Raw genomic sequence first — 25,975 nt, 5'->3', positions numbered from 1 at the left:
CCGCGCGCGGCGGGCCGGCGGGCGGCGCGGCCGGCGGGAGGTGAGAGGCGCCATTTTTAAATCGCTGGGGCCGGCGGCGGCCGCGCTGGGCGGGGCTGTGCCGGGGGTCCCGCTGTGCCGGGGGCAGCCGGGGTGTGCGGAGGGCCGGGCTGTGAGGGGGGAGCCGGGCTCTGGTGGGGGCTGGGCTGACCGCGGCCCTCCTGCGTGCGTGGGGCCGCAGCTCTTGGCGGGCGGGGGGGCCCCTTGGCCTCTGCCCGGCCCCGCTCGTTCCCCCGCCCGGGCCGGTGCTGGCGGCGCCGGCGGGACCGGAGAGCCCAGCGCCGCTCCGTGCCCCTTCTCCAGCTCCGGAACAGCCTGCTGCGGCCTCCGGGGCCTGCCGCGTTCGCCGTCCCCTGGCTCGCTTCAGGGGCTGGAGGAGCTTTCAAGTGTTTACGCTTGTCTGGTTTGCTTTCCACCAGCCATCCTCAGCCACGTAGCTGTGAGGAAAAATATTATTTTTCTGTGCTTCTGGATGTGTGTCAGCCGCGTTAGTGTTATTCCTATGACCGGGCTCCTACATCTATAAGTAAAAAAAAAAAACCAAACCGGCAAAAAGGTCACAGTGACTTAAGCAGCTCGCTTGGCCTCTCACTCGCTCTTCATCCACGTGCTATAAGATCATGTTTGCCTACAGGAGGTGTGGGATACATATGCCAGTGTGAAACCTATGCCCTCCATGAACATCACATCATATTGGAGTCAATATGAAAGGGAAGTCATTTTCCAGAAGAGTTTTGGTTGTGGACTATAGCTGTATTTGCAAAAAGCATCCACTTTTATGCCCGAGTAGAACTTTGAATGAGATTTTAGTGAGCGAAAGTTAATGTGTGTCTGAAGCTTTCTTGCCATGAAAAAACTGTAAAACATACATGGTGTGTGGAGACTGGCTGCTCTTGAATACAGCTCAATTTACCAGGTGTAGCTCCCACTCAGAATTCAATGTGATCAGTAAGTACTGCCAGTTTGACTTGGCTAAAGCACAAATTTTAACCCTGAGTTAAGAGAGAACCTTGTTTGGTTTTTCACCTAATAAGTAACCAGATCTGTAGTGTAAGACAGAGACTGAGAGGGCGGTGCCATGTGTAGGGATGGACACTGCAGTAATGTGTGGTTAATTGTTGTTGGAACTTTTACCTTGAACACTGTTGTGGAGGGAGTGATAGTAGCTTGCATGAGACTTCTTACAGAGGTGTCTTATGTAATGCAGCTGTCATACAGACATTCTCCAGTATTTCTGCTCGTAGGTGCACAAAAGTGTTAAGTGTTTCTTTTCAGTGGATTCTCTGCAGTAACATCTGAGCAGTGTCTAAGTTATGGAACTCTATAACGAGGGATTTCCTGTTTCTCTTTGGTTTTGCCTCCCTAGATTTTTTTAAGGTGATTGCTTTGACTGTTGCAAGTCTCTGATGACACATCAGTAGGATAGGGACTGTTCAAGTGAAATGCAGTGTGCTGTCACCTTTCTCAAATTATATAGAAGGGGGTTGGGTTTGGTTTTTTTTGTTGCACACTTGATGTTCATGGGAGGTCTGATCTAAGTGTGTTGCACAGTTGTTTAAGATAGATTTGTTTCACTGAATTGTGACTGTGTAAAATCTGGGTATCTAGTCAAGGCTGTGATTTTGTGAACATCTGAGCTCTGTGCTGTGCCAGCTCCCTGCTCCTGAAAGGAGAAAGGCTTGCTCCTCCTCCTTCTGTTTCCTTGGCTCTTTGTTCCTTTCCCCTAGTCCGTACCAGCTGCCCACTTTCACTGATGATGTCGCTCGCTGGATTTTTCCATGAGCTCGTGTGACTCACTGGCCTCACAGAAGAGCTATTGAGTGTCTTCTGCTTGTTCGAGTGTGTTGGCTTCTTGAGTTAAAACAGTTCATGAAGGGGTCTGATGAATGACAAACACAGGAATGGGGACAAGGGAAGGAGCAGTGGAACCCTCCCGTTCCGGGTGACAGTGCGCTCTTGTGCTGGATTACACTTCTGCCTTAGATCATTATCTGGTTTTACTGCAGACTCTTGAGCAGAGATTAGAAGGGGTGGGGTTTGAAGAGTTGCTTTAATGAGGCTGTGCTTTCCTTGAATTTTTCGCTCTTTCAGGTAAATTGTTCATTGTTTCAGAAGATCTTGGCTAATTGGATTAGAAAAGAAAGAGGAAGAGCAAATAAAGAGGTCTGGAGTTGTGACAGAAGCAGGCAGAGGAATTAGACCATGAATTGTGTGAAAAAGCTCTTTGACTTTCACAGATTTTATTGAGAATTTTACTGCTTGGGCAAAACCTGGTACAAGGCTAAATACTGTTTTTAGTTAGTTGCAAAATTATATTCATCAAGCTGTTTAAAACTGTGTTCAAACACAATAAGTGTAAGTGTTTTAAGCGTGGCGTGGAAAAGAGAGCCATGAGTGAGTTATGTATGGCACTTATGGGAATGACCAAGACATGGTGCAGCCATGTCATTTGGTTATGCCAGGTGAGCAAGAAGGAAGCCTTGCTATTGTAACAAAATGCCATAAAAATTAATATAAACAAAAAATCATATCAATAGATCTTATTTGTCTCTAAATGCAAGCTCTTTTTTAAGAGCTTGTAGCAAAGAAAAAGTTAAAGTAATATAGCTGAAAAATAGAAAGAAAGAATAGCTCTTTCATGATGTGCAGCTATAAAGAGGAAAGATGTCTAGTAGGTCATTCAGCCAGTGTTTCTTTAGGAGGAGAAATAATTGGAGAAGAAAGGCAAAACAAAGGTGATTCTTGGAAATGTAATTTATTTGCTTCACTTAGCTATTCTACAGTATTACCATTTTACCTACAGAGTGTGCATTTCCTAGGCTTCAGGACTCTGCACCAATGCCTTTGTATTTTTGCCTGTGGAAAATGATGTTAAGGTTTCATAGTATGAATTTGGGATGACTGATACAAGTTTGCAGTTTGGTAGCTTGATAAAATTTGGCAAAGAAGTAGCTGTATAATTAAGTTTAGATATGATGGTGGGTTTAGTTTCTTTAAAGTATATTTTATGCTTCTCTACTTCTTGAGCACATCTCCAAAAGAGGAAGAACCTAGTGTTCTTTTAAAGTGTTTCTCAAAAATTATGGGTGTAGTCTTTGTGTAATTTTGAAGATTATTTAAGGCCTGTTCACTGTCTGTGAGCAACTACTGTTAGCCGTTAGCAAGAAGATATTCTGGTTGGTAATATTCCTAAAATATTTGTATCCCTAAATGTTGTTGACTATTGGCAGTTTTCTGCCAGAAATTATTCTGTGATGTGGGGAAAAGAACCCCAAAACAATAAAAAAACCTTTTTTTGTGAAAACTTTTTTTTTTTCACTTTTATGTGAATAGGTTAAGTATTACAAATTGCTCTTTGTGTTTTCGAGGAAAGAGCTCTCATGAAGTAATGAAATCTCTGTTTCACAGTCGTCACCAGGAATGCAAATCATGACATTTGCCGCTAGATGTCCCTGCAAGCCAAAAGAGTTTTGTTTCCTTAAATACAACAGGTTTTTGCAGTCTGGAGCATTGTTTTGTCAGCTGCAATTATCTCCCTCTCTTTTCTCCTTTTATCTTTTTCATGAAATCTTCATGCATATGAATACATGGCCAGGTGTGTGTCTTGCTTTGTAATTTGTGCACTTTTTGATAGTAACGAAAGCTGTGGGGAGAGAATATACTTCTCACCTGCAGCAGCTTGGAATAGAGATTACAAAAGGCTGTGCTCCAGCTTATCTTTTGGCTGACGTTGTCTCAGAAAACGTAGTGCTTTCTTGGTGTCTTTATCTCCATTATGCCACTTCAGAAATACTTCTTACTCAAGTAAGCAGCAGGATTCAGACCCGATTTTAAATGCTGTGTTCCTAATTCTGAGCTTTGGCTTGCTAGTTACATTTAGTGTCTATAGCATATGAAAGCAAAGTGCTATTGCTTGGTTGGTTTGGTTTTTTTTTCTTGTTGTTTTGGTTTGTTTTTATTGTTTGTGTGGGGGGGTTTTTTGTTTGTTTTTAATAGTGATCATGTTAACCCTGTTGATATGGCTAGAGAGTCTTAGGGACATGCTGTGTTGAGTTTTCTCTGTGTACCAGAGCTTTCTCTCTCACATGATTTATTGTCTTTAGCATCACTGACCAGTTCTCCTCATCCAGCTGTTGGTTCAACAATTGAAAATGTCTTTATATTGAGTTTGAAAGTTGCTGTTGTCCTTTGTTTCTCAACAGCCAACAAAATTCAGGGATGAAAAAGAGACTGTATTGATTAGAAGGGTCTTCAAAACCTATGTCATTAATGTTTGAAATTGGTTGTGCATTTAGGACAGTCATAGCGGAGAGTGTTCTTTATTCTGATTTCTTCCTCTTCATTCTCTCAGCAAATTTGGTTAAAGCAGAATACAAACTTGCTGTTGTTGCTTTGCCTAGAGTGATGTTATAAGTGGCAGATTTTTCTCTGACCTTTTCTCATTTTAGGAATGGAGGAAGGAAAAATGGGAAAGAAAGTCTTACATTTACCTTTTCTTGACATTATCATGTCTTAGTGGAATGGGTGTTTTTCCCCAGTATGGAAGACAGATTTTCATCTTGCTTATAGTTCAGGGGTTTATAAAATCAAATTGTAAGTGTTTAAGATACGTCCATGAAAGAGTGCAGTGGTAGAAAATATGCATGCAACTGTGCATGTAAAGAAGGTGAGGTATTTGTAGTGATGCCAGGGATTTATCATTGTTTCTGTTTGAGTTTTACTTTGTATAAAGGTATACTTTGCACATGGCAGACATAGACTTCTTAGGCATCAGTCCAGCTATGCAAAAAGCTAAAATGGCAGAGTAGTTGTTTTCAAAGCATTGTAACTTCCCTAAAATTCAGTTACAATCCTCCCTCCCCTAGATCCTGTAGAAGTGTCAGTAATGATCAAATTAATACCTATTGCTTCAAATATCAAAAAGCACTAATGAGGTATATTAGAACACTTCCTTATTTCTCAGGAACTCTTGATTTGCACCTTTCCTCACACCAATCTGATATTATCACATTTTGCAAATGTCTTTCAGGAAAGGTCAGAAGAAACCACAAGATAAGCTTTGGAAATGAGGAAGTGACATATATCAGGACTGAACTGTGGGCAGGTGTCTTCCAGGCTGTTCCTGATACCTTAACTCTTCTCCAGAAAGGGCTTGATAGGAATTCAATAGAGAATTATCTGCTTTTCTTCCAGCTGAAACACTAGTGTGTTGATTAATACAACATGTTGGGACAGTGTGACAGACTTTTTAATAAGTAGTAAGAAAAGCTGTGTGTCTGCTGTCTGTGACCTCTGCTTGAACTCTGATTAAAAAGGCATAATTAGGGCATCATGGTTGGAGTCTCAGTGTATAGCATAAGTAAAAATAACGTGTCATGTACTCTTTCAGATAGTAGTGCTTGTTCTTATTTAGTATTGACTCAAATGACCTTCATGTTTAAGTGTATTCTATGCCCCTGGAAGCGTTATTACTTCTCAGGGCAGGCATGAGCAGAGAAGAGTTGCACTTTCAGTAAAAGTTTCTAATCTGTGTTAACAGCAGAACCAGGGTTCTTCTGTGCTTAAAGCAAAAGCAGCATGTGAAAACTTTGAACTGCGAATGTACTGGAACGCTAACTACATGTCCTTGTATTTGTTCAGGTGTCTTGATCTTCTGGGATGTCAGCATAAGGAGTGGATGGTCTTGTAGATTAGTTATACATTAATCTTATCCTCTCCATACTCATCTGAACAGTCCTGGTACAATGGATGGTTTGGGCAACCTCCCTCCTCTCATGGGTGAAGGTGGTGAAGCAGCTAATTCACAAGAAATACTAAAACTTTTGATGGATGAAAAAATGCGAAGTGAACATCACAAAGCAAATTACCAAACTCTAAGGGCAGAACATCTAAGGTACATCAATTTAAACAAGTTTCTCTCTTTGAGTTGTTAAAAGGTGAAGCTAAATGTTGGAAGAGATTTAGTTGTATGTGAGATGTGTGTTAGCTATTCCTGTGTGTAAGTAGAGATATGAATGTTGTTCATATTAGAAAATAAACAATTCAAAGTACCTTAAGACATTGCAGGTGATGTTTCTGCAGCACTTTTTATGCTTATAAATGTGGGATAACTTTTCAGTATATTACAGAAAGAGGATGTTAATAGCTTAGTTCTTATTTAGTGTCTGTATGTTTGCTCCTGTGTGTGAGTCTTTGGAGCTTTAAAGTCTAATTTTAAAAGGTGAATATAAAGTAAATATGTATTTTATCTTTCAGATTACAAGAGGATTATACCAAATCACAAGATGAACTGAAAAGGTTGTTAGTTGAAAAAGAGACTGTACATGACAAATTTCAGCAGCTTCTTGCTGACTTTCAAGAGCAGTTGCTAGCTAAAACACAAGAGCTGGAACAAGTGAAGCAGCAGGTGAGATAATTTACTGGAAGGACTTGGAATGTATTTTTATCCCGTAGTAGGACCATGCATATTTTTCTGTTAATGCAGCACGCATATACCCAGCTTGGATATATTTCAGATGTCTTGAAATTCAGCCAATCCAAATAATGGCACTTCTGTAGAGTGACTATGGGTTGAAATTACTGTTTCCTTGTTTAACTGAATCATCCAGATGCTGTTGTTAGGTGTTGTGTTAAGGCTCTCAGTCTCTATCTGTGCTTGCTCTGCTGTTGAGGGGAGAATCTTCTGTCTTGGAGGGCAATTTAGGTGCCTAAACCTGTTAGGATAAGTGACTAGAAAGACAGATATTTGTTTTTCTTTGTAATGACAGCTTTCTTCTTTCTTTTTCTTCAAAAATCCCAAGTCGAAATCAAACAAAAAAACTCCTCAACATTTAAGATAACTTGGATGACACTCTATTTAACTGCTTGTTTTCTTAAAGTAAAGCAGGACATGTTCTTAGGAAATAAATATCATCTCTAACCAAAGAATCCCAGACTCTGAATGGAGGAGATGTGCCTCAGTACCATATCTAAGACTAGTTTCCAGGGACTTGAGGGTACAGATAAGTTAAAGAAAAGTAGAATAAATAAGACTATGTCACAGTTGTGGATGAAATATTTTGTTTTAAACTCTGTTTCTTGGTACATAGTTTGCTGTGTGAACCATACAAAAAAAATTTAACAAAACACCATACAGAATGATATTCTTTGCTTAAGGCAAGGAATCTTTCCTGATGGTTTTTCTCATTCAAACAAGTACCCATGTACCCGTTGGACAACACACATCTACTGTATTTTGCAAATAAATGTTTGGTGTTGCTCATTTTGATCTTTTTGGGTTGGTTCACTTAATGTTTAGGTGAGACATTAATTCTTTATCTTTTATGTGAATCTGCTTTTCCTTCCCCCATCCCCCACAGAGGAGATAAATCTCTTGTCAATTCAGCCTGAAATTTGTGTTGCTTCTACCGATAAATGCTGACATTCCAAATGTTTCTGTTAACTTCCCAGAATATTTTTAGTTCACTAATACTTTTTTTACTTCTGTAACTACTATTGAAATTTCTTTAGAAAAACATGGAAAATTAAGTAAAATTCCTAAAATCATATTTGAAATACTTTATTCCTGGCTATTGACCTATCACAGTGTAAATAACTGAATAGGACTAATTATTTGTGATACTTTTCTGTTTTAAGGTGCTAACTCCTCAAAAATTGGAACGGTTAAAAGCAAAAATATATGAGGAATTGGAGTCTCCTATGAGAGAGCGCTGTCAGAAGCTAGAAAATGTAAGTCATAAGTATTGAAATTTTATTTCATTTAGATTAGTGATCACCACTTTATAGTTGTTCCTATAACCTTAGGAAATAAAAACTGAATGAAGAGCAAAGTATGGCATTATTTCTCTGGTACTGTTGTCCCAGGCAGGACAACAGTAGAAAAGAGAGAGGAGGTGACATTCAGTTCATCAAAGATAACTTGTGAAGCAATAGGAACATTGCATGAACATTTAAAGAAAATAAATTTGAAAACTTGCAATTTTTTTTTTCTAACTTAGGAAGTAGAAAAATACAGAACACTATATAACAAACTTCGTTACGACCATACCTTTCTGAAATCAGAATTTGAGCATCAAAAGGAAGAACATGCACATATTTTAGAAGAGAAGAAAATAAAATATGAGGCTGAGGTACGTAGAATATTATAGTAGTTTAGCAAGTATCTCTGACAAAGCTGCTTGAACGTTGTGGAACTGTTGGTACTTGAAGGGTTGTCAGTTTGACTCTATGTCATGTTTGTTTCTATTCTCTTCATTCTCAAAGCACTTCTGTGACTTAGCCTAAGGCTGCCTCTGTAGATTTGTTCAGTGGTGGGTTGCAATATTATTTGTGCTGTTAAAAGTAAGAATAACTTGCTTTCTGGTAAATGACGTTTGCTTAATGCTGGTTAATCATGTTTGTGATTTGCGACATGACGCTAATTTGAAATTAATAAATTATCTGAGTAACCAATGTAAGTTTAGGCTTTAAATTGCTTGTGTAGCAACTTATCGAGGGAGATATATTGTTAATAGCAGATGAGGGTATGCTTTGCAATGTGTTTACATGATGTTAGTTTGGATCAAGATAGTGATAATCAAGAGGATGCTGAAAACTTTGTAACTTTATTTCATTTGTATTAGCTCCTGAAGAAACCATTTGTACATTTCTTTGGACTTTCAAAAGTGTAGGTAGCTAAATAAATTGCGAGCTTATTTATGTTTTAAATAGATACATCATTGTAAATGAGTTGCAGATGTCATTTGCATATCCATTTAAGTATTTGTCTGGAAGCATATAGTCTAAGATGCCAGATTTGAATGTATTACTCCAAACATCAGACACAAATCAAAGCAATCATCACTTGCAAAATCAATCCAAGTTTGCAAATGCAGTGCATTAAAAGCAGAACAGTTGTCCTTCCTGGAGCTAAACCCACATGCTGCTTTACAGCCTGCCTCTCTCATGGGCTTTGTGAGTTTTTGCTAGTCCTGCAGCTAATTAGCACACTTACACAGAGTGCAGCTACCTTGAGCCCAGGGCACAGTGTGATCTGGTTTCTCTCAAAGGTTTTTTAACATTCCATGTCATTTTGCACAAGGAGGCTATAAAAACATCCTAATTCTTAAATGCTGGCTTGGGCATATAATGCAATTGAATCTCCTCATAAAAGGCATTTGGAGGGCTTTTGCTGCTGAAATCAGGTTTGTTCATAGAGAATGCTGGTGAAACTTTTAACAGGACAGCTGCAGATCAGAGTTTGGACTAATCTCCAAATATGGAGAGAATTCTTACATACCTTTCTTTCTCACTCTTTTGGCTCCACCATTATATTCAGTCCATGTAACTTATTTTGAAATGTAACAATCTATGAATATATGTTTATGTTTGTTAATTACACTCTCCAGATTGGCTTGTACCTTTTGTACTACTTTGTAAGAGAGAGTTGGGGGTTTTGTTGTTGTTTTTGTTATTGGGTTTTGGTTTGGGTATTTTGTGTTTGTTTGTTTTTTGATTTATAGTCTGTCAGGGCCTAGTCATATTGGCTGTCTGGAGTTACTAGCAGATTTGAGTTCTGTGGTAATTATAAAATAGTGGAATCATAAGATAAGTTGAAAGAGACTTTTTATACTCCAAAATCTTGTTTAAAATATTGAAGTGTAATGAGATCAGGTTGCTCGGGTCCCTGTCCAGCCAAGTCTTGAACACCTGCAAGGATTGGGATTCCATAATTTTTCAGGGCAGAAATACTCTTTCAGTATTTAAACCATCTTAATGGTAAACTTTTTTCATAATATGTAATTGGAACTTCACGTGTTCCAAATTGTGCCTGTTGCCCCTCTTCCCATCACTGTGCATCTTCTCTTCTCTGAGCTGAGGCTTAGTTCTCTCAACTTGTCATATTCCTCAACCCTCTGAACACCTTGGTGGCTGTCTGGCCTTGACACATACTCCAGATACAGCTTTACTAGTACTGGAAGGGGGACAAAGGATCATTTCCCTGGATCTGCTAGTTATCCTTCTGCCAATCTGCCAGGATTGGACTGGGTGCTCTGCTGAGTGATGTTTAGCTTGTTGTCCACTAGGACCCCCAGATCCTTTTCCATGGAGATGCTTCCTCGACAGTTGCTGTGAGCCTGTACTGTTGCACTGGATTACTCCATCTCAGATGCATGTCTTGCTTCTCATGTTGAAGAGGATCCAGCTGTGTCCATTCCTTCAGCTTGTCCATATTCTTCTGGATAGCAGTTCTTCCTTCCAACAGATTGACCATTTCCCCCCAGTTCGGTGTCACACTCAAGCTTGCTGAAAGTGACATGGCATCATCCAACTTGCTAATGAGGACATCAATCAGTGTTGTCCTCTGTAGTGTTGTGAAAAAGACCACACTAATGACAGGCATTCAGGTGGTCTTGCTTTGAATTTCCTACTCTAAGCAAATGAATGTTTAAATGTCCACTGCTGCTATTTTCTGAATTGTTAACTACTGTAATTGTTGCTGCCTGACACCTAACCAATGTAAGAACTTTTTATTTTTCTGATTAACAACTATCAGATTGCAAGACTGGATAAAGATAAGGAAGATCTCCATAATCAGCTGCTTAGTGTTGATCCCACAAGGGACAATAAACGCGTGGAGGCACTTTCTAGAGAAAAGGCACAACTATGTCAGAAATTAAAAGCCTTAGAAGCAGAAGTAGAAGAACTAAGAGCAGAAAGACACAACAGTGTTGTGCAAGCAGAAAATGTTCAAAGAGTACAAGCACGACAGTTAGCTGAGATGCAGACCATGATGCGGTCTCTAGAGGTAAGATTTTCTTTTATTTTTTTGCCTCCCTGTAGAGTGTAGTAAGAATAGCACTTGGCCTGACAGAACTGTCACTGAAATCACTGATAATTTTGCCATGACTCCACAATTTGAATTTCTACATTTCAGATTTAAAATCAAATTGTAGTTGACTGGGAGTCATGCACTGCCAGTTCAACTTTGGAAAATCTCTCAACTGAGAGATTATGCTGAATGATATCCTTTCTAAACAAGTGAGTCATATCCATATTTGTAGTCACTAAGAAGGTCATGTCTTGCCACTTGCCACTTAGCTGGACTTAGAAACCAAATCTGCTGCAGTAAATTCTTTATTCTTTTCAAAAATGTCACATGCTGCTCCTCTCTTTAATCCTTTTCTCATCTGTCATCGTTTTTGCTTACCTGTACCTCTTCTTTCTCCACCACATGACTGCAGTTGTGTAGTACTCAGCTGTTGCTCTCCTTGGTATTTCTGGGCTGTTGCACTTTTCCCAGGACTCCACTGTATTCCTCATCTGTCATCCTCAGACCTTCTGTCAGTCCTTGCTACCTCTCTAGGTAGTGAGCTTCTTCATCTAGATTCTTCACACAGTTGCAGCATGCAGATAGATAGTTCATTTTCTTTTTTACTATTATCAGTGCAGTATACTTCAGTTACAAGATGCTCTGATCTCATCTTAAAAAGTGCTGTCATCTTCTTAGACAGCTTTAAAGAGAGCCCTGTTGAAAACAGAAGTGTTTAGAAGAAAGGAAGGTGAAATCATGTATTAGATTACCTTTTTGATATTCAGTAAAGATCAGGATCTTGTCTTGTAAAGATCAGAGTCTATAATGCAGTAATTGCATTTCATTTCCTCTCCAGGATGTTAATTCTTCTGTCAGCGTGACTGCATAGGCCAGCATATAACACCATTTGTAGTTACACTGTTTATAGCCCAGTAATTTACTGGTAAGCACACCTGCTGCCTCCTAACCAAGTCAGATTACCACCACTCCTTATCAAGGAAGATTGAAAATGGGAGTGATTCTTTGCAGGAGGTGTTAGTAAAAATAGTTGTGACCTTTCAGTAAAATTCAAGACCCTTGTTGTATTGGAATATATGGTTGAGCAAAGATTAATATTTATATATCATATTATATATAATTAAGTTATTATTATTAACTAGTCAGTAATATCAGAAAGCCCAGATCAGTCAAACATTTCAAATAAGTAACAAGAGGCAACCCAGCTCCAAAAATCTTAAAAATACTTCCTTCATTCAAGGCAGAAAAGAAGTCTGCTGAACTACAGGTTGATCGCATTGAGAAAGAACTGCAGATGAGTCATGAGCAAAACATTCTCTTAACTAGCAAACTTCACAAATCTGAACGAGAAGTCAATTCCTTAACTGCTCAAGTAAGTACTTTTATGGTATCTTAAATGTTTTTCACATCCTGTTACTTTTTTCTGCTTATATTTTAGACTAAGAATAAGGTAATGATGTCTTCTGCTGTGACTTAAAATAGGTATGGAATTTTCCCCTCAGTTCCAGTTGAAAGACAAAGAATATGTGACTTTACAGGAGAAATGTCATACCTGAAAGTATCTCTAAAGAGTGAAGTTATGTTTTTATTATTCCATCTTTTTCCTGAACAGAACAAGACTTGTGAAGTGGTATCCTTATATTTATGTTTTTAATGTTCATGAAAACAGTCAGCTTTTAGAGCTTTAAACTGATCTTTCCTCTTTTTTTCTTTTTTTTCTTTTTTTTTTTTAATGGAGCTATGACTTCTCGAGATCTTAAAAACTATCCTCTGAATGGGCTGTGTTAGCTACAGGAAGCAAGCTGCATTGGAGTTACTTGTGGAAATTTAGGTTATATTAGAAGCAGGGTAGTCACACTAGCATAACCTTTTTCTTGGGCTAATGCCAGCACAGCTTGTACAGAAACATTTCAGTGCAGAATTGCATCACAGTCTTTTAAATATTTTTTACCATTGTCTTGAAACATACTTGAGTAACTTGCTTGGGTTGGCACCAGATCTTAGAGGTTTTGTTCTATGTTTGTATGTGTACGCTTTTTTTTTTATGTTTGTGTTTTTTGTTTTTTTTTTTTTTTTTTTTTTTTTTGTGTGTGTGGTTTTTTTTTTTTTTTTTGAGATCTTTTTAAAGTGCATATTTATAAATACTAATTATTTAATTTTGGTCATTAATTTAAAAAGTTCTAATTTACCACAGGAATAAGGTACAGCTATACCACTATTTAAAGCCTCTTTATGTAATATACTGTACTTGGCCCCCATGAATGCTAAATAGGAGGGGACATTTTCTGGTAAACATTTTCAGTGGTTTCCCCGAATATACAGAAGATTGTTACAGTCTTTATTTTTTGTATCAAGTTGTCTTCTCTGCTCCCCTTCCAGAAGCAGGACAAAATAAAATGTTACAGGTTTCTCAAAGGCAGGAAAATAGCAGCTTTACTATACTAACCTCCACCTGCTTCGGCTCCCACTCAAACCTGCACAGGTGTATGTTTGTCTTCTGGATTTTCTGCCTTAAAAAAGCCACCTTAAATCTTTTCAAGTTGCCCTGAAACGTTATCAACTTGATATATAAGCAACTAAATCTTCCATGTAGTTACTTAATAAGCTACTGTGTCATTCTTAACCTTTTGCCACTTCTATATGCTAGCAGGTTGTAATTACATTTGTCATTGCGAATGGATTTTCATTATAAGTGCTTTCCTCCAGATATTTAATTCGCATTGACCGTGTAATTACTGCGTTCAAATGCCTAAACTATAGAAAGTTTCCATGCAAGCAGTAATTTTCTTTGATTTGACGTCCTTAAAGCTCTTACTTTTATGGGGCCATTTGATGTGTCTGTAGAGCAGTATTTGATTTTAAATGCACTTTAAAACTATGAAGACCTGGATTTTGAGTAAGTAATGTAGCACTCCAGGAGGCCAGGGGGACTATAAGTAGTTACCAAATTGAAATTTCTGTGGGAAATCACAGAAATTGGATATCACTGTTTTGATTTACTTATGGAGATTAATTTTATTTTAGCTTGACTCAGAGGTATCTTTAGTCAGAAGTGAAGTAAATGTATATAAATTTATTATAGTTAATTTGATGTTGGTTTTTACTAATTCATAGGTAAAAGAACTTAAACATTCACATAAGTTGGAAGTAACAAATGTCAAACTGGAGGCAGCAAGAACAAAGAGTGAAGTAGAAAGAGAGAGAAACAAGATTCAAAGTGAAATGGATGGTAAAGTATGACATTATTTTGTAATTATTTCATCTGTTTACTTCAGTTAGAATAATATCACTATTTTTTTCTCTGAACCCTCTCCAGCAGTCTTCAACTTCTACTTCTGGTCTAGGTCATAGATCTGACAATTCATTTGGTATTTGAAATAATTGTGTTATTTCACTTGCTCTACTAGGCAAAGAACAATTGAAAGCCGTTTTTAATTTATGTAAATTAGTGCACTTGTGACACAACTTGAACATAATCTGTTTCAAATTATGTACTTCATATGGTTGTTTTTTCTATTATTGCTAAATTCTTAGTCTTTCATACTCTGCTTGAAACTATTGTGCCACAGAACTTCAGTGGTTGGGGTTTTTTTGATTCTGTGTCTGTGGAATTGATACCAATTCCATAAGGCTGCCACATGAAACAAAATACAGTACCTAGCTCATTCTTTGAAGGAAACAGGCATTGCTCTAAGATACCCGATGCACCTGAATATGTAGGCAACTTGAAATAGCTTTCTAGACTGAAAGGCCAAAACTGTCTTCTACTAGTTGTGTTTAAATCACACAATTACAGTTTTAAAGAGAACTGTCCTTACTGATTGGCCACAGCCCCAAGATAGTACCTTTGTCTTCCTGAAATAGTTGTTTCTGTTCTCTTGCTTTAATATTAAGTTGGCTAAGAGCAATGAAAAAGTGGTGTTTTCTGTATTGACAATATACTTACAGTGTATTGCAAGCTAGAAATGTTGGACCCTATGAAATATGAAACTGAATACAGACAAGATTTAATTTAAGCTGGACTTACTGTGGATCGTTGAATTAGCTAAATAACCAAGAGTCACTGTTAGAGCATTTTAGCTTATTTGCCAGTGAATATACAGGTGTCAGTTACAAGATTTTAGTTTGTTCAATTTGTCCCTGCATACAAAGTCATGGTTTTAGAAATGCCTCATTTGGTCAATATAGGTGGATTAAAATTGAGACTTGTTGTAGCCCAGTTACTGGTTTCACTGACAACCAGATTCTGTTTACTGTAAACTTTTCCAGAAAATGAAAATTTTCTTGCTTGACCTTTGCATAGCTGTTGTGGAACACTTTTTAAAATTTTAAAATGCAGACATAAATGCTTTGTAGAAACTGCTCTGGAGTTTAAATCTTTAATAATATTAACTGTTTCATTACTTTTGTTTATTAAAGTAAGAAACTCTTATAGACCATTATTCCAGTGTAATGGTTACTTTTCAAAAGTTTTGGAAATATAACTGTTATACTAAGAAATGTCTCTTCTTGTTTTCTTGTGTTTTGTTTTTCTCTCCTTCCACCATTCATTCTGTCACTTTATGAATTCACAAAAGGGAAGTAAAAGTTTTTTGAATATAGGGTCCTAGCAGGTTCTTATCAATAATGACATGTTTAACTTTTTTTAATGTATAATGCAGGATTGCTGTCTGACAAGGAAATTCTTACTGCAGCTGTTGAACGTCATAAAGTGCTTTTAGTAGAAAAGGATCGGGAGCTAGTTCGTAAAGTGCAAGCTGCCAAAGAAGAAGTTTTTGACAATATTGCAGCCTTACAGAATGAAAAGTATGTCTGCTGATTTCCTTCTCTGTTTCTAAAAGAGGACTGTTTTGTGACACTTTAAAGATATCACTCTTAACTAAACACTTCTGACATTTTGTAGTGATTCTTGTGTGTATGTCGAATAATGTTTTAGATTAGAACTCGAAAACAGATTAGCTGATCTAGAAAAGATGAAACTGGAGCAAGATTCTTGGAGGCAATCTGAAAAGGATCAGTATGAAGAGAAACTACGGGCTGTGCAGATGGCAGAGGAATCTAGCAAAAAGGAACTTCAGCGTTTGCGGTAGTGTCACTTGTCTAATCTTAGCACAAATTTCTCATTTTCCTCTCTTAATGTCTTTGCAGTAGACAGTATAAAAGCTTACTATTCATAGATACAGAAATCTTCATTATGTAGTGTTCATTAATGTAGATTAACCAAAATTATCTTTTGCACTATGTGAAAAAGAGAGCAGAATTAAAAATTAACTGTTTGAAATGGTAACTCTTTTCGTCCAAACCTTTAAGTATTATTTTCAATGACCATTTTGAAGTAATAATTTGGCAATACACCTTTGTTAAAACTAGTTTAGTGTGTTGGCTGCTGGCATAGCCCAATGCTAGAGTAAACCATTTCTCAGTCCACATGATAGCAGCAATTGGCAATCTGAGACCCTCATATGATATCTCTGAGTTGGCTGTTATGGTTGGGAGTTTACTTAGCTTACTATAGTTGAAGGTTGGCATGATAAAATGAATCGTACTCCAAAAGTCTTATACCTATATGAATTCTGAGAATGAATAGAAATATATTTTCATTTTTAGTTAAATATTTATTAGCCTTTCAGATAATGCTATTTCTTTGTCAGGCTGATTTGTCCTAATTTATAGCATCTGTATTTTGATTACATAAAAATAAGGATGTCTTACACAATTTTAGATTAAAAATTCAACAGCAAGCTATACAGACAAAAGAGCTGGAAGAAAAGAAATGTGAAAATGCTAATCTGAAGCAGGTAAGGTTTTATTGCATTGTAATGTTTTATAGAGAAATACATTCTTTGTTGTAGTTACCATGTCCTGTGTTTGAAGATTAGATTGAATTTTTAAGGCTTTTTTTTCCCCCTGAGGGATGAAATGTGTAATTCAGATATTTAAAGGAGAAATGTTCAGAAATCAATTGTGCTTTCCTGGACCTCTATAAATGGATTGCAGTTTTTTGCTTCATGTGTTTTGTGGGTAACAGGGATTTCAAAGCTGAATGTTTATAGACTGGTATATTGAATATGGTTATGCACTATTTAACTGGAGATTCAGTTGCCATGGAGACTTATAAATTGTTTCTAGGTAATGCTTTGCATTTACACTGCATCTCTCATCTGAGGTTCTTCAAGTGTTTAACAGATGTTTCATAAATGAACAAACTAGTGTAAAGAGGTATATTTCTATTGCAGAGTCAATTGAAGGCAGTGTTGAAAATCAAACCTAATTTTTTTTAACTCCTGCTTGCCTGTGATGTTATTTAGTAGGTAATAACAATAGCTGTACATCAAAGTACTCTGCAAGCTGTGTGCACTTGAAGTTCAAGACAATTATTTTTTCTTCCAGAAATCAGAAATTGAGGGATCTAAGTTCCATGTGGGGGGAGGAAAAGGAAAGGGAAATGATCATTTGTGTGTGCTGGCTGCAGAGGCTGGACTTTTCAGTGCTTCCTTGTTTTGTGAACTGATCAGTACAGTCACTGTTGGCTGTAACACTCCGTGTGTTAGGAGACAGAAGAGCCTGGAAAGCTCCACAGCTCTGCCACTAAGTATTTCATGGTGCTGGAGTTCTGTTCAGGCCTGGGGCTGAAGCAATGGATTTCTGAAATTCTGGGGAACTCTTCAGTGGCAGAAGTATCCTGCATATCTTTCTCATTTTAAATACAATAGAAACCCTTTGTCTCGTAGTGATTTACTGTAAAGCTTCTGGAGAAATTGTTGAGTAAAGAGAAAAGAAACAAGTGAAAAAGGCTAAGGAAAAGCTAAAGCTAGTTGGTGTCTCCATTTTACATTGTCTCAAGTATCTCAAAATCAGTTGCTGGTTATTTGTATACCTTCTGAAACAGAAAAAATATTTTTTGTTTTGGTAGCAAATAAATGATATCCAACTCCAGCTTGCCTCACTTTCTCAATCAGAAAAAGATTTACTGGAATCTAATCAAAAGTTGAAGGAAATAATAGAGAGATTGAAACAAGAATGTCAGCATGCAAGGGCTCAGGCAGAGAAAGCTCAACTGGAAACAGAGAAGTAACTTTTTTCTTTTGGCTTTACTTTTCACGCTGCTTGTGTTCTTCTCATATGGATTACTTAACTGTGGATTGTAGATTCTGAATAAAGTCAAAGTTAAAATGAACAGGAAATTTTGGACAGTTGTAAAAAATGGCTATACATTCTGTGGGCATAGTGTATATAAAAACTTTTGTCATGTCACCTTTAAAAACAGGAGTTTGTTTGCATTCGTATCTGTTAAAATTAATTATTGATTAGTGAGATACACTGCTTGCATAAAATGAAATTCTGCTTTACTGAAGTGGGTGTCAAACTTCTGTGGGTATAGATAGATAGATCTAGAGTTTCAGACAGTTTTTTTAAGAGTGTTTAAGCTGTATGTGTGAAAAGAGCACTCAAGCATTGTATTATGCATTATAAGGTTCCACGGTCCCAGTCAGTATATGTGTGAATACTTCTTTCCCTTTCCCACTAGCTACTTTTAGCAGATATGAGGTAAGTAAAAGCTTATAGAATATCTTCTAGTTCCTCTCATCAAAATTAAAAATCATCACTTTGCTTTTTTTGCACAAGCTTGACTGCATACCATCAAAGTATGACAATAAATGATGAAGGAAGCCAATAAACAATGAAGGAAGCCAAATTTTATTCAGATTCCATATAGAAATGAACACTTTCCTGGAATTTAAAGATCAATTTGTCAGTCTGAAATGGTTTTTCAGAATTTCCTAGTTTAGTAACCAAATATTTGTCTAACTAGTACTAGTTTATTATGTGGTGGGTGCTTTAAAAAGTCAGTGCCCCAGATTAAATATAAAACAAAGGGTATAATGTAACTCTTTTGTTTTTGTTTTAACATCTCTTTTGCTACTACTAATTGGAGCAAGATTCTTGGAGGCAATTGCTATGTTGTCATTAGTTTAAGTAGTGCTTTTCAACATAACATTTGAAGATATTGCATTTGGAGTGCAGAGTATGTCACTAGCACATTAACTACTTTGGATGTTTGCTTTAGGGAGGTGTGCCCACTTGTTGAGTGAGATCGTTGCTGTTACTTGAATGACTGTCATTGTCATTTACATATTTATGGATCACAAAACAGTCAGGACTAGGTTTTCCTGAGAAAGCAATGGAAGGAACTTGTCAGTCCTCAGAGATCTTTGTACAAGTATGTAGGTACTGAGAGATGCACTAAGGTTGGTGCTGCAGAAATGAAGCAGCTTTGTAGCCTGCATGTAAGTCCTGCAGGTCTGTGCCATTGCTACCCTGGGAGCCCTGGGTCATGCTCCCATTGTTTTTATGAATCTGTGGGTGATAGAACATCCTTCCTTAGTTCAGTAAATTCTTATGAGCTTGAATGAAAGAGTTAAGTTGCTCCAAAGCAAGAGGAAGTGAAATAGGGACCAAAAAATGAGACAACAAGATAAAAAGTTTCAGATAAATAGTGCCAGTTGAGCATTGAGCATAAGTAGGCAAAGCAGCTGCATGTCTGGCTGTGTCAATCTTAAGCTTGGAAATGAAAATGTGAAAGGAGAAAAATAGCTGAAGGCAAGCTATGAGACTGATACAGATCAGAGATGAGCTCAAACAGGGACTTGTTTAGCATTTTGGGAACAATGTTAGTGGCATTTAAACCAAACAACAACAACAAAACAAAAAAAAAAAAGAAAAAGAAAAAAAGCCCCCCAAAACACCTCTAGAAACCTTCATAACCAACTCCAGCATTTTTAACCATTGCCTCAGCTGAAATCCTTTTACTGCTAAGCACTGTTCGTCCAAAGTGCTTTGGTTCCTGGGTACTAGTAGTTATTTACAGTCAAGAGTGAGGTACAAGCCATGCTGCATCAACTAAAAGAGCCATGACAGGTGACACAGGGCCAGGACTGTGTGTCCCAAGTGAGAGTGGATGATGCCCAATACTTCTGCTGTGGGGAAGGGAGAGGTGGTTTGTTGAGAAATTTGTGGAGATGCATTCAGAGTCCCTGTAGGGAAACTGCATCTGCCCCGGACTGGAGTAGTGGTAGATGCACTAATACCAGGCCTTGGTCTTCTTAAAATCTGCTACACAGAATCTCACAATTTTATTTTAATTTTTAACAGCAATGTAATTAAATATGCCATTAGTTCTTGTCTGCTTTGATTCACAATGCAGGTAGCCCAAACAAACAAGGCAGCATGGAGAAACAGCTCCTTTCCTATACACTGCTAGAGAACACAGACTAATTTTAGTGTATTGTAACCATGCAAAAGTCTAAACCGATAACATATGCCTTTGGTGGTGTGTGTTCAGCTTGAATGTTGTCTAGAAACCATATGAGTGGGAACTTCTTGTTGAACTGCTGTTTGTTCTAGTGTGCTGCTATGTATAACTTGATTTTTTCACCTGATTTTTCCAAAGGACTTCAGAATACCAGCGTATGGAATGGCTGCAGGAGAAGCATGTGCTTACTCAGCGCATCACGGACTATGAAGAGAAATACAAGCAAATGAAGAACAAGCTATGTCGAGCTGCTGTTGCTCAGAAAAAGGCACGTTGTCTCTTCCTTTTTGAATGATCCACCCTGTGCAAACTTCAACTTTATGTTGGCCAGCTAGAATTGTTTCAATGTTAAGAGTTTATTTGCAGTTTACCATATATAATAACTAAATATATTGAGTTCTTCTAAACTAGCATAGAAATAGGTTGATTGACATGCAAAAGAATATTACAGCTGACAACTTTGTTATAATGCCATCAAAGATTTTGTGAGGCTTTCTTTCCACGCACACGTGCATTGATTGTTAATCCTCCTTGTTGAGGGAGGATGATACTAGATACTAGACAAATGATGTCTACTTTTCCTTGATGGAATATTCAAATTTTATTTCTTCTCCTAATCTTATTTTTTATGAAATAGTTTGGAAGAAAGGCAGGTTGTTTGTAAAACCTCAAGATTAATTAGTGGTGTTATACATTGAATATAGATTATGAAACCTACCAGTATCTTTTAAGGTCATGGAAGGTTAAGATCAAAAAAACCCCAAAAAAAGGGAAGCATACTTTTTTGGTTATGCTTATACTCATTTCTGCATGGTCATTTAAAGGATGACTATTGTGATTCTCAGATATCATTAATGTTTGTTCGTACAACTGGTCACTGACCAACAAGTGACTGGCAGCTGTGCCTCTTTCATTCCCAACTGTGGATCATTTTCCATCTCTTCTGCTTCCCAGCATGGCAATCTAAGCACCTTCAAACAACGCAACATCTCTTCTTAAAGAAAGACAATCCTATTAAATGTCACAGCTTGAAACCACATACAGTTTAGATTTAGTTTTTACAGGATCTAATCTATTAAGGTATTACTTAGCTGTTTGAAACATCTGTTTGACAGAGAAAGACTCTCAATGACAATAAACAAAGGAGGATGCATGAGAAAATAGAACTTTTGGAAGCCAAGATGGAAGAACTAGAAAAAGAAAATCAAGTGTTAAATAGGTAATAAACTTTGCTTTTTCTTAGCTTGAAAAATTATATATGCTCAAGGTATTTGTAAATATGGAGTATTTTTGAAGATACATGTTGTCTGGATTAGTAAACAGAGTCTAGTCTAATGGTCTTTACAGCATTAGAATTCTTTGAATAGATTCTACTTAGGACGGGCAGCTGAGGACTTATGAGACAGCTGCAGGACTATCTCTTCAAGAAGAAAAAGAGAAAAAATACCTGATAGGCACAGTTGCAGGAATCCCTTTAAAAGAAGGAAGTGAACAAGACTTCAGAATTGCAAGAGAAACAGACACAGCATCGTCTTTGAAAGACGAAGTCCTGGTTTTTCTCTCTTCATTGAGCCCCTATGGAGGGCTTGATTTTAATAATTAATGTGGCTTCTCTGACTCACCACTGTGAATGGTATTAAAAGCTTAATTTATTTTATGTAAACTCTAATCTATAATAGAGCAGATAGCTAAATATGTAGAGGGACATTTAGACAGATGTGTATGCAAAAGAACATACACAGATCTACCTTCCAGTTCTTCTGTGTAAGGATAGATGGAAACTGGAGGTGTTAAACTGCAGAGCACTTGTGGAGAGCTGTGTTGCTGTGTTGAGATAACAAAGATCTTGAGCAATAAGAAATCTGTTATTTCCTAGACAGAATGTTTCCTCTGAAGAATATGTTCGCCTCCAGAAGAGGCTAAAGGACTTGCAACGTCGGCACAATGAGTTCCGGAGTATAATTCTGAACCCTGACATTCCATCACTTAATGCAGTCGGTGTAACGCCATCGTCTGCCTTGCCTCCTGGGCCTGCAGCATCCTTCTCCTTTCTTCAGGTGGGGATATATGACAAGCTGTGAAAATAATACAGCAAAAGAGGGTACTGAAATAGTTCTTTTTTACTGACATTAGTCTTAAGGAAGGTGTATTTCATCTTTGAACAGAAGCAAGAAATTTTGAATTATCTGGAGATGCTCCCTTCCTCGCAATAGGAAGGAGTACTTGAAAAACAAAGGATATGTTACAGAATGTAACAACTGGGTAGTTTTAAGCCAGTTCTCCATACTTTGTCCTTCCCCTCAGAGGCTTTAAATGGCTCCTTCTGAGCAGGAAATGCTACTGCTGTTCTCACACCATGGTTTCATTATTAGTATTATTAGCAGTATTGCTGCTCTTGGTTTCTTGTGTGGTTAAAAGCATCTTAGGCTGAGCTGCTGAGGGTGAAAATCTCTCAGTCTGAGGTTGACCAGGTTGACTTTACAGATTCATGGTTACTGAGACCTCAGTTCTGTGTGCTCCTTCATCTGAGAGGAGGAACAGCTGCAAATTTATTTCTTCCTGATACTGTTCATCAAGAATATCGGGACAATACTCATGAAACATTCATGAGTAAAATTTAACAAATAAGGATGTTTTGGACTTTACAGTTTTTATTTTCCTTAAAGAAAGTGAATGTATCGCTCATTTTGGTCCCTTGTAAGTGTGTAAAATGTAATAGAGCCACATTTTTTCCTTTAAATTTCAAGGAGGAGCAGCATCAAAGAGAGCTCGCCCTGCTTGGCAAGCGATTGGAAGAATTAGAAACCAGACAAAGAAAACAGCTGGAAGATCTTGGCCCATCTAGAGAGCGGGTAATGGTGGGATGCGGGGACTTGGCAAGAAATAAGATCACTGGAGAAGATGAAGCACAAAGTGAGGACTCCAAATAAAATCTGCATACTCTTGATGCTGTTAGCTTTCAATAACTTATCCTTTGTACATGCTTTTCATATTTTGCCAAAAATGTGGTTGTGTGTGCCTGAATAGCATAAAATATAGTCTGCATAGTTACCCCTTTGTGGCTCAACTTGTTTTACTGCTGGGTTGAAGGACCAGCAGGTCTAAGGACTTTTCTCACTGGGAGTCATAAAAAGAATATGCAGGGTTGTGATGCATGAGGGGGCTGCACCCTGCATTTGTGTTACCAGTGTGATGATATTTAGCATAGCAGCAGTTACAGGCTCAATACTGGGATTCAATTGCAGACAGTTTTTCTGGTCCATTCAACTTCCCACTTCTCTGAAGTGCCGCTTCTCTGGGCATGTGTAGGGGAAGTGAAGTCCCTTCAACTATAAGCCAAGAGCACTTTTGGGATGATTTGATGAAGCTGAATAGCCACAAATCTGTGGGACCTGATGATGTGCATCTTGGGGTCCTGAGGCTGATGTTGTGTTTGGAAGTCATGGCAATCAGGTGATGCCCTCAGTGACTGGAAAAAGGGAAACGTTGCTCCATTTTTAAAAAGGGAAGAAAGGATGAACCATGAAACTACGGACTGGTGTGCCTCACCTCTGTGTCTGGGATGATCATGGAGCACATCCTTCTAGAAGATGTGCTGAGTCAAGTAAAAGACAAGGAGGGCAGCCAAGGCAGCCACCATGGCTTCACTATGGGCAAATTGTGCCTGAGCAATATGGCCTTCTATGATGGAGTGACAGCAACGGTTGACAGGGGAACACCAACAAATGTCATCATTTAGACTTCTGTAAGGCCTTTGATACAGCCTTTGACATGCTGATCTCCAGATTGAAGAGACATGGGTTTGATGGCTGAATTGTCATTCAGTGGATAAGGAATTGGCTGGATGGACACAGCCAGAGTTGCAGTCCATGGCTCTATGTCCAGGTAGAGGATGGTGATGAGTGGGGTGATGAGCTCCCTCAGAGCTCACTCTTGGGACTGATGCTGTTCAGTACCTTCACTGATGACAGGCAGTGAAAGTGAGAGAAGCCTCAGCAGGGTTGATGACAGGAAGCTGAGCTCTGCAGCTGACACAACAGACAGAAGGGATGTCATCCAGAAGTGGGCTCATGGGGACATGACGTAGTTCAGCAAGTCCAAGTGCAAGGTGCTGCATCTGGGTAGGGAAAATCCCAAATGTGAGTACAGACTGGGGAAAGAAGTCACTGAGACCAGCCCTGCAGAGAAGGACAGTGGAGTTCTCATGGATGAAGGGCTGGTCATGAGCCAGCAGTGTGCATTCACAGCCCAGAAGCCCAAGCACATCCTGGGCTGCAGCAAAAGCAGGACAAGGGAGGCTTCAGGGAGACATTATTCTTCCAGTACCTAAAGGGGGCTATAAAACTGTGAGGGACTTTTTCTATGTCCAGAGAGTGTCAGGACAAAGGGCAACAGTTTTAAACTGGAAAAGGGCAGGTTTAGATATTAGGAAGAAATCCTTTACTGTGGAGGTGGTGAGGCACTGGAACAGGTTGTCCAGAGAAGTTGTGGATACCCCATTCCTGGAAGTGGTCAAAGCCAGGTTGGATGGGGCTTTGAGTAACCTGTACTAGTGGAAGGTGTGCCTGCCCATGGCAGGGGGATTGGAACCAGATGATCTTTGGTCCCTTCCAACACAAACCATTCTGTGATTCTGTGAACCATTGCCAAGACTCCTTCTCTGTAAAGTTTGTTTTTCATTTTTTTTTCCATAAAGTCAAAACATTAAATAATCTCAGCACAAGGAACTTTGAAAATTGTTTTTCAAGGTTTGGGTTGTTTAAAATAAAACTGACATTTAATATAAAAATTTAAAACAGGTTTTTTATAAATCCTTTAACACTTGATAATATCCTCTTACTACTTCAATGTGAAAGTTAATGTATGCTACTCTGTGTTGCAATTTTGATCACGAACAATGCCGTAATCCACATCTAGGTTGGTATTTTGATGCAGATAAAAAGGATAAAATGAAATTTTAAGAGCTCTGAAAACTTCTATTTGTTACCCTTGACAATGTGCCTCTTGTATTTCTATAATGGGAATAGGCAATGATTGGATTTTTTTAATATAATATTGCAGAGGTTAGTATAACAAATTGCTTTTGCATTATGTAAATATAAGTCTGTATTCCTACTGTAATTTGTTAACTACAACAAAAATATTTTTTTCTAGGTTGAATATATATTTTTTCAGTTCATTGTCAGTCCAGTAAAAGAAATTTGTGAAGGATCAATTATTTATCTAAATGTTTTTACCTGACAATCCAATAATGATGACTTTCCTGGAACTGGAGGAATTTTTTTTCTAGGTTTTGTTTGTTTGTATTTGGTTTGTGGTTGTTGTTTTTGTTTTCAAAATACTGCAACAAAAACATGGGACAGTGAGAATACACTGTGCAATCCCTTGTAATAGGTTATTGAGTATTGCTGTTAGACTGTAGGAATAGTGAAAGAATGACACCAGCATCGACTCAGCTCTCCAGAGGCTGCATTTTTCACTTTCCATAGTGTGTAAGTATAAGGATTTGTCTTGGTTCTAGCCAGGACAGGGTTAATTTTTGTAGTACCTGGGCTAGGGGGCTGTGGCTGTGAGCTGGGGTTATTCATTTTCCAGGGTCAGGGGTTCCTTCTGGGTCATGTAGCATGCCAGGCTCCGTGTAGTGACCAGCCATGTGTAAATGTGCCTCCCTTCTACCCTCGGTCACTAGTACTGTTGCTGTTACTGATCATTTTTGTATCTCATTGCTGTTTCCAGTAAGTTGTTCTTACTCTTCTTCATGAGTAAAGATCTCGTGATCTTTGCTTTTTCTGCCTCCAATTCTCCTCTCCATC

At 38.1% G+C, this 25,975-nt stretch overlaps 1 protein-coding gene across 4 annotated transcripts; it reads left to right on the top strand.

Moving 5' to 3' along the window:
• On the top strand, window positions 1-25,975 carry CEP83 (centrosomal protein 83). Of its 4 annotated transcripts, none has more exons than XM_039704197.1 (16): window positions 1-40; window positions 5,680-5,932; window positions 6,295-6,445; window positions 7,675-7,767; window positions 8,037-8,168; window positions 10,574-10,825; window positions 12,090-12,221; window positions 13,964-14,078; window positions 15,511-15,655; window positions 15,786-15,935; window positions 16,572-16,647; window positions 17,763-17,920; window positions 20,301-20,430; window positions 21,278-21,381; window positions 22,039-22,219; window positions 22,910-25,974. In XM_039704197.1, exons 2-16 carry the CDS (start codon window positions 5,784-5,786, stop codon window positions 23,090-23,092), a joined length of 2,151 nt encoding a protein of 716 aa, XP_039560131.1. In that variant the 5' UTR covers window positions 1-40; window positions 5,680-5,783; the 3' UTR covers window positions 23,093-25,974. The 4 variants fall into 4 exon arrangements, with proteins under 4 accessions (XP_039560131.1, XP_039560133.1, XP_039560134.1 ...); XM_039704198.1 differs by lacking the exon at window positions 1-40 and adding an exon at window positions 3,795-3,843; XM_039704199.1 differs by lacking the exon at window positions 22,910-25,974 and having other exon boundaries at window positions 22,043-22,217.

The sequence above is a fragment of the Passer montanus genome, unplaced genomic scaffold (genome assembly GCF_014805655.1).
Source record: "Passer montanus isolate IOZ18808 unplaced genomic scaffold, ASM1480565v1 scaffold17, whole genome shotgun sequence".
NCBI classification, from domain to species: Eukaryota; Metazoa; Chordata; class Aves; order Passeriformes; family Passeridae; genus Passer; species Passer montanus.
The sequence above is the reverse complement of the archived record's forward strand: the minus strand, read 5'-3'. Positions and strand labels throughout refer to the sequence as shown.

Excerpts from the sequence above, each read along its gene's own strand:
- CEP83 (XM_039704197.1), top strand. The coding sequence starts at position 5,784 with ATGGATGGTTTGGGCAACCTCCCTCCTCTCATGGGTGAAGGTGGTGAA. Across the intron at positions 10,826-12,089 it reads CCATGATGCGGTCTCTAGAG|GCAGAAAAGAAGTCTGCTGA; the intron begins GTAAGATTTTCT and ends CCTTCATTCAAG. Across the intron at positions 15,656-15,785 it reads GCAGCCTTACAGAATGAAAA|ATTAGAACTCGAAAACAGAT; the intron begins GTATGTCTGCTG and ends ATAATGTTTTAG.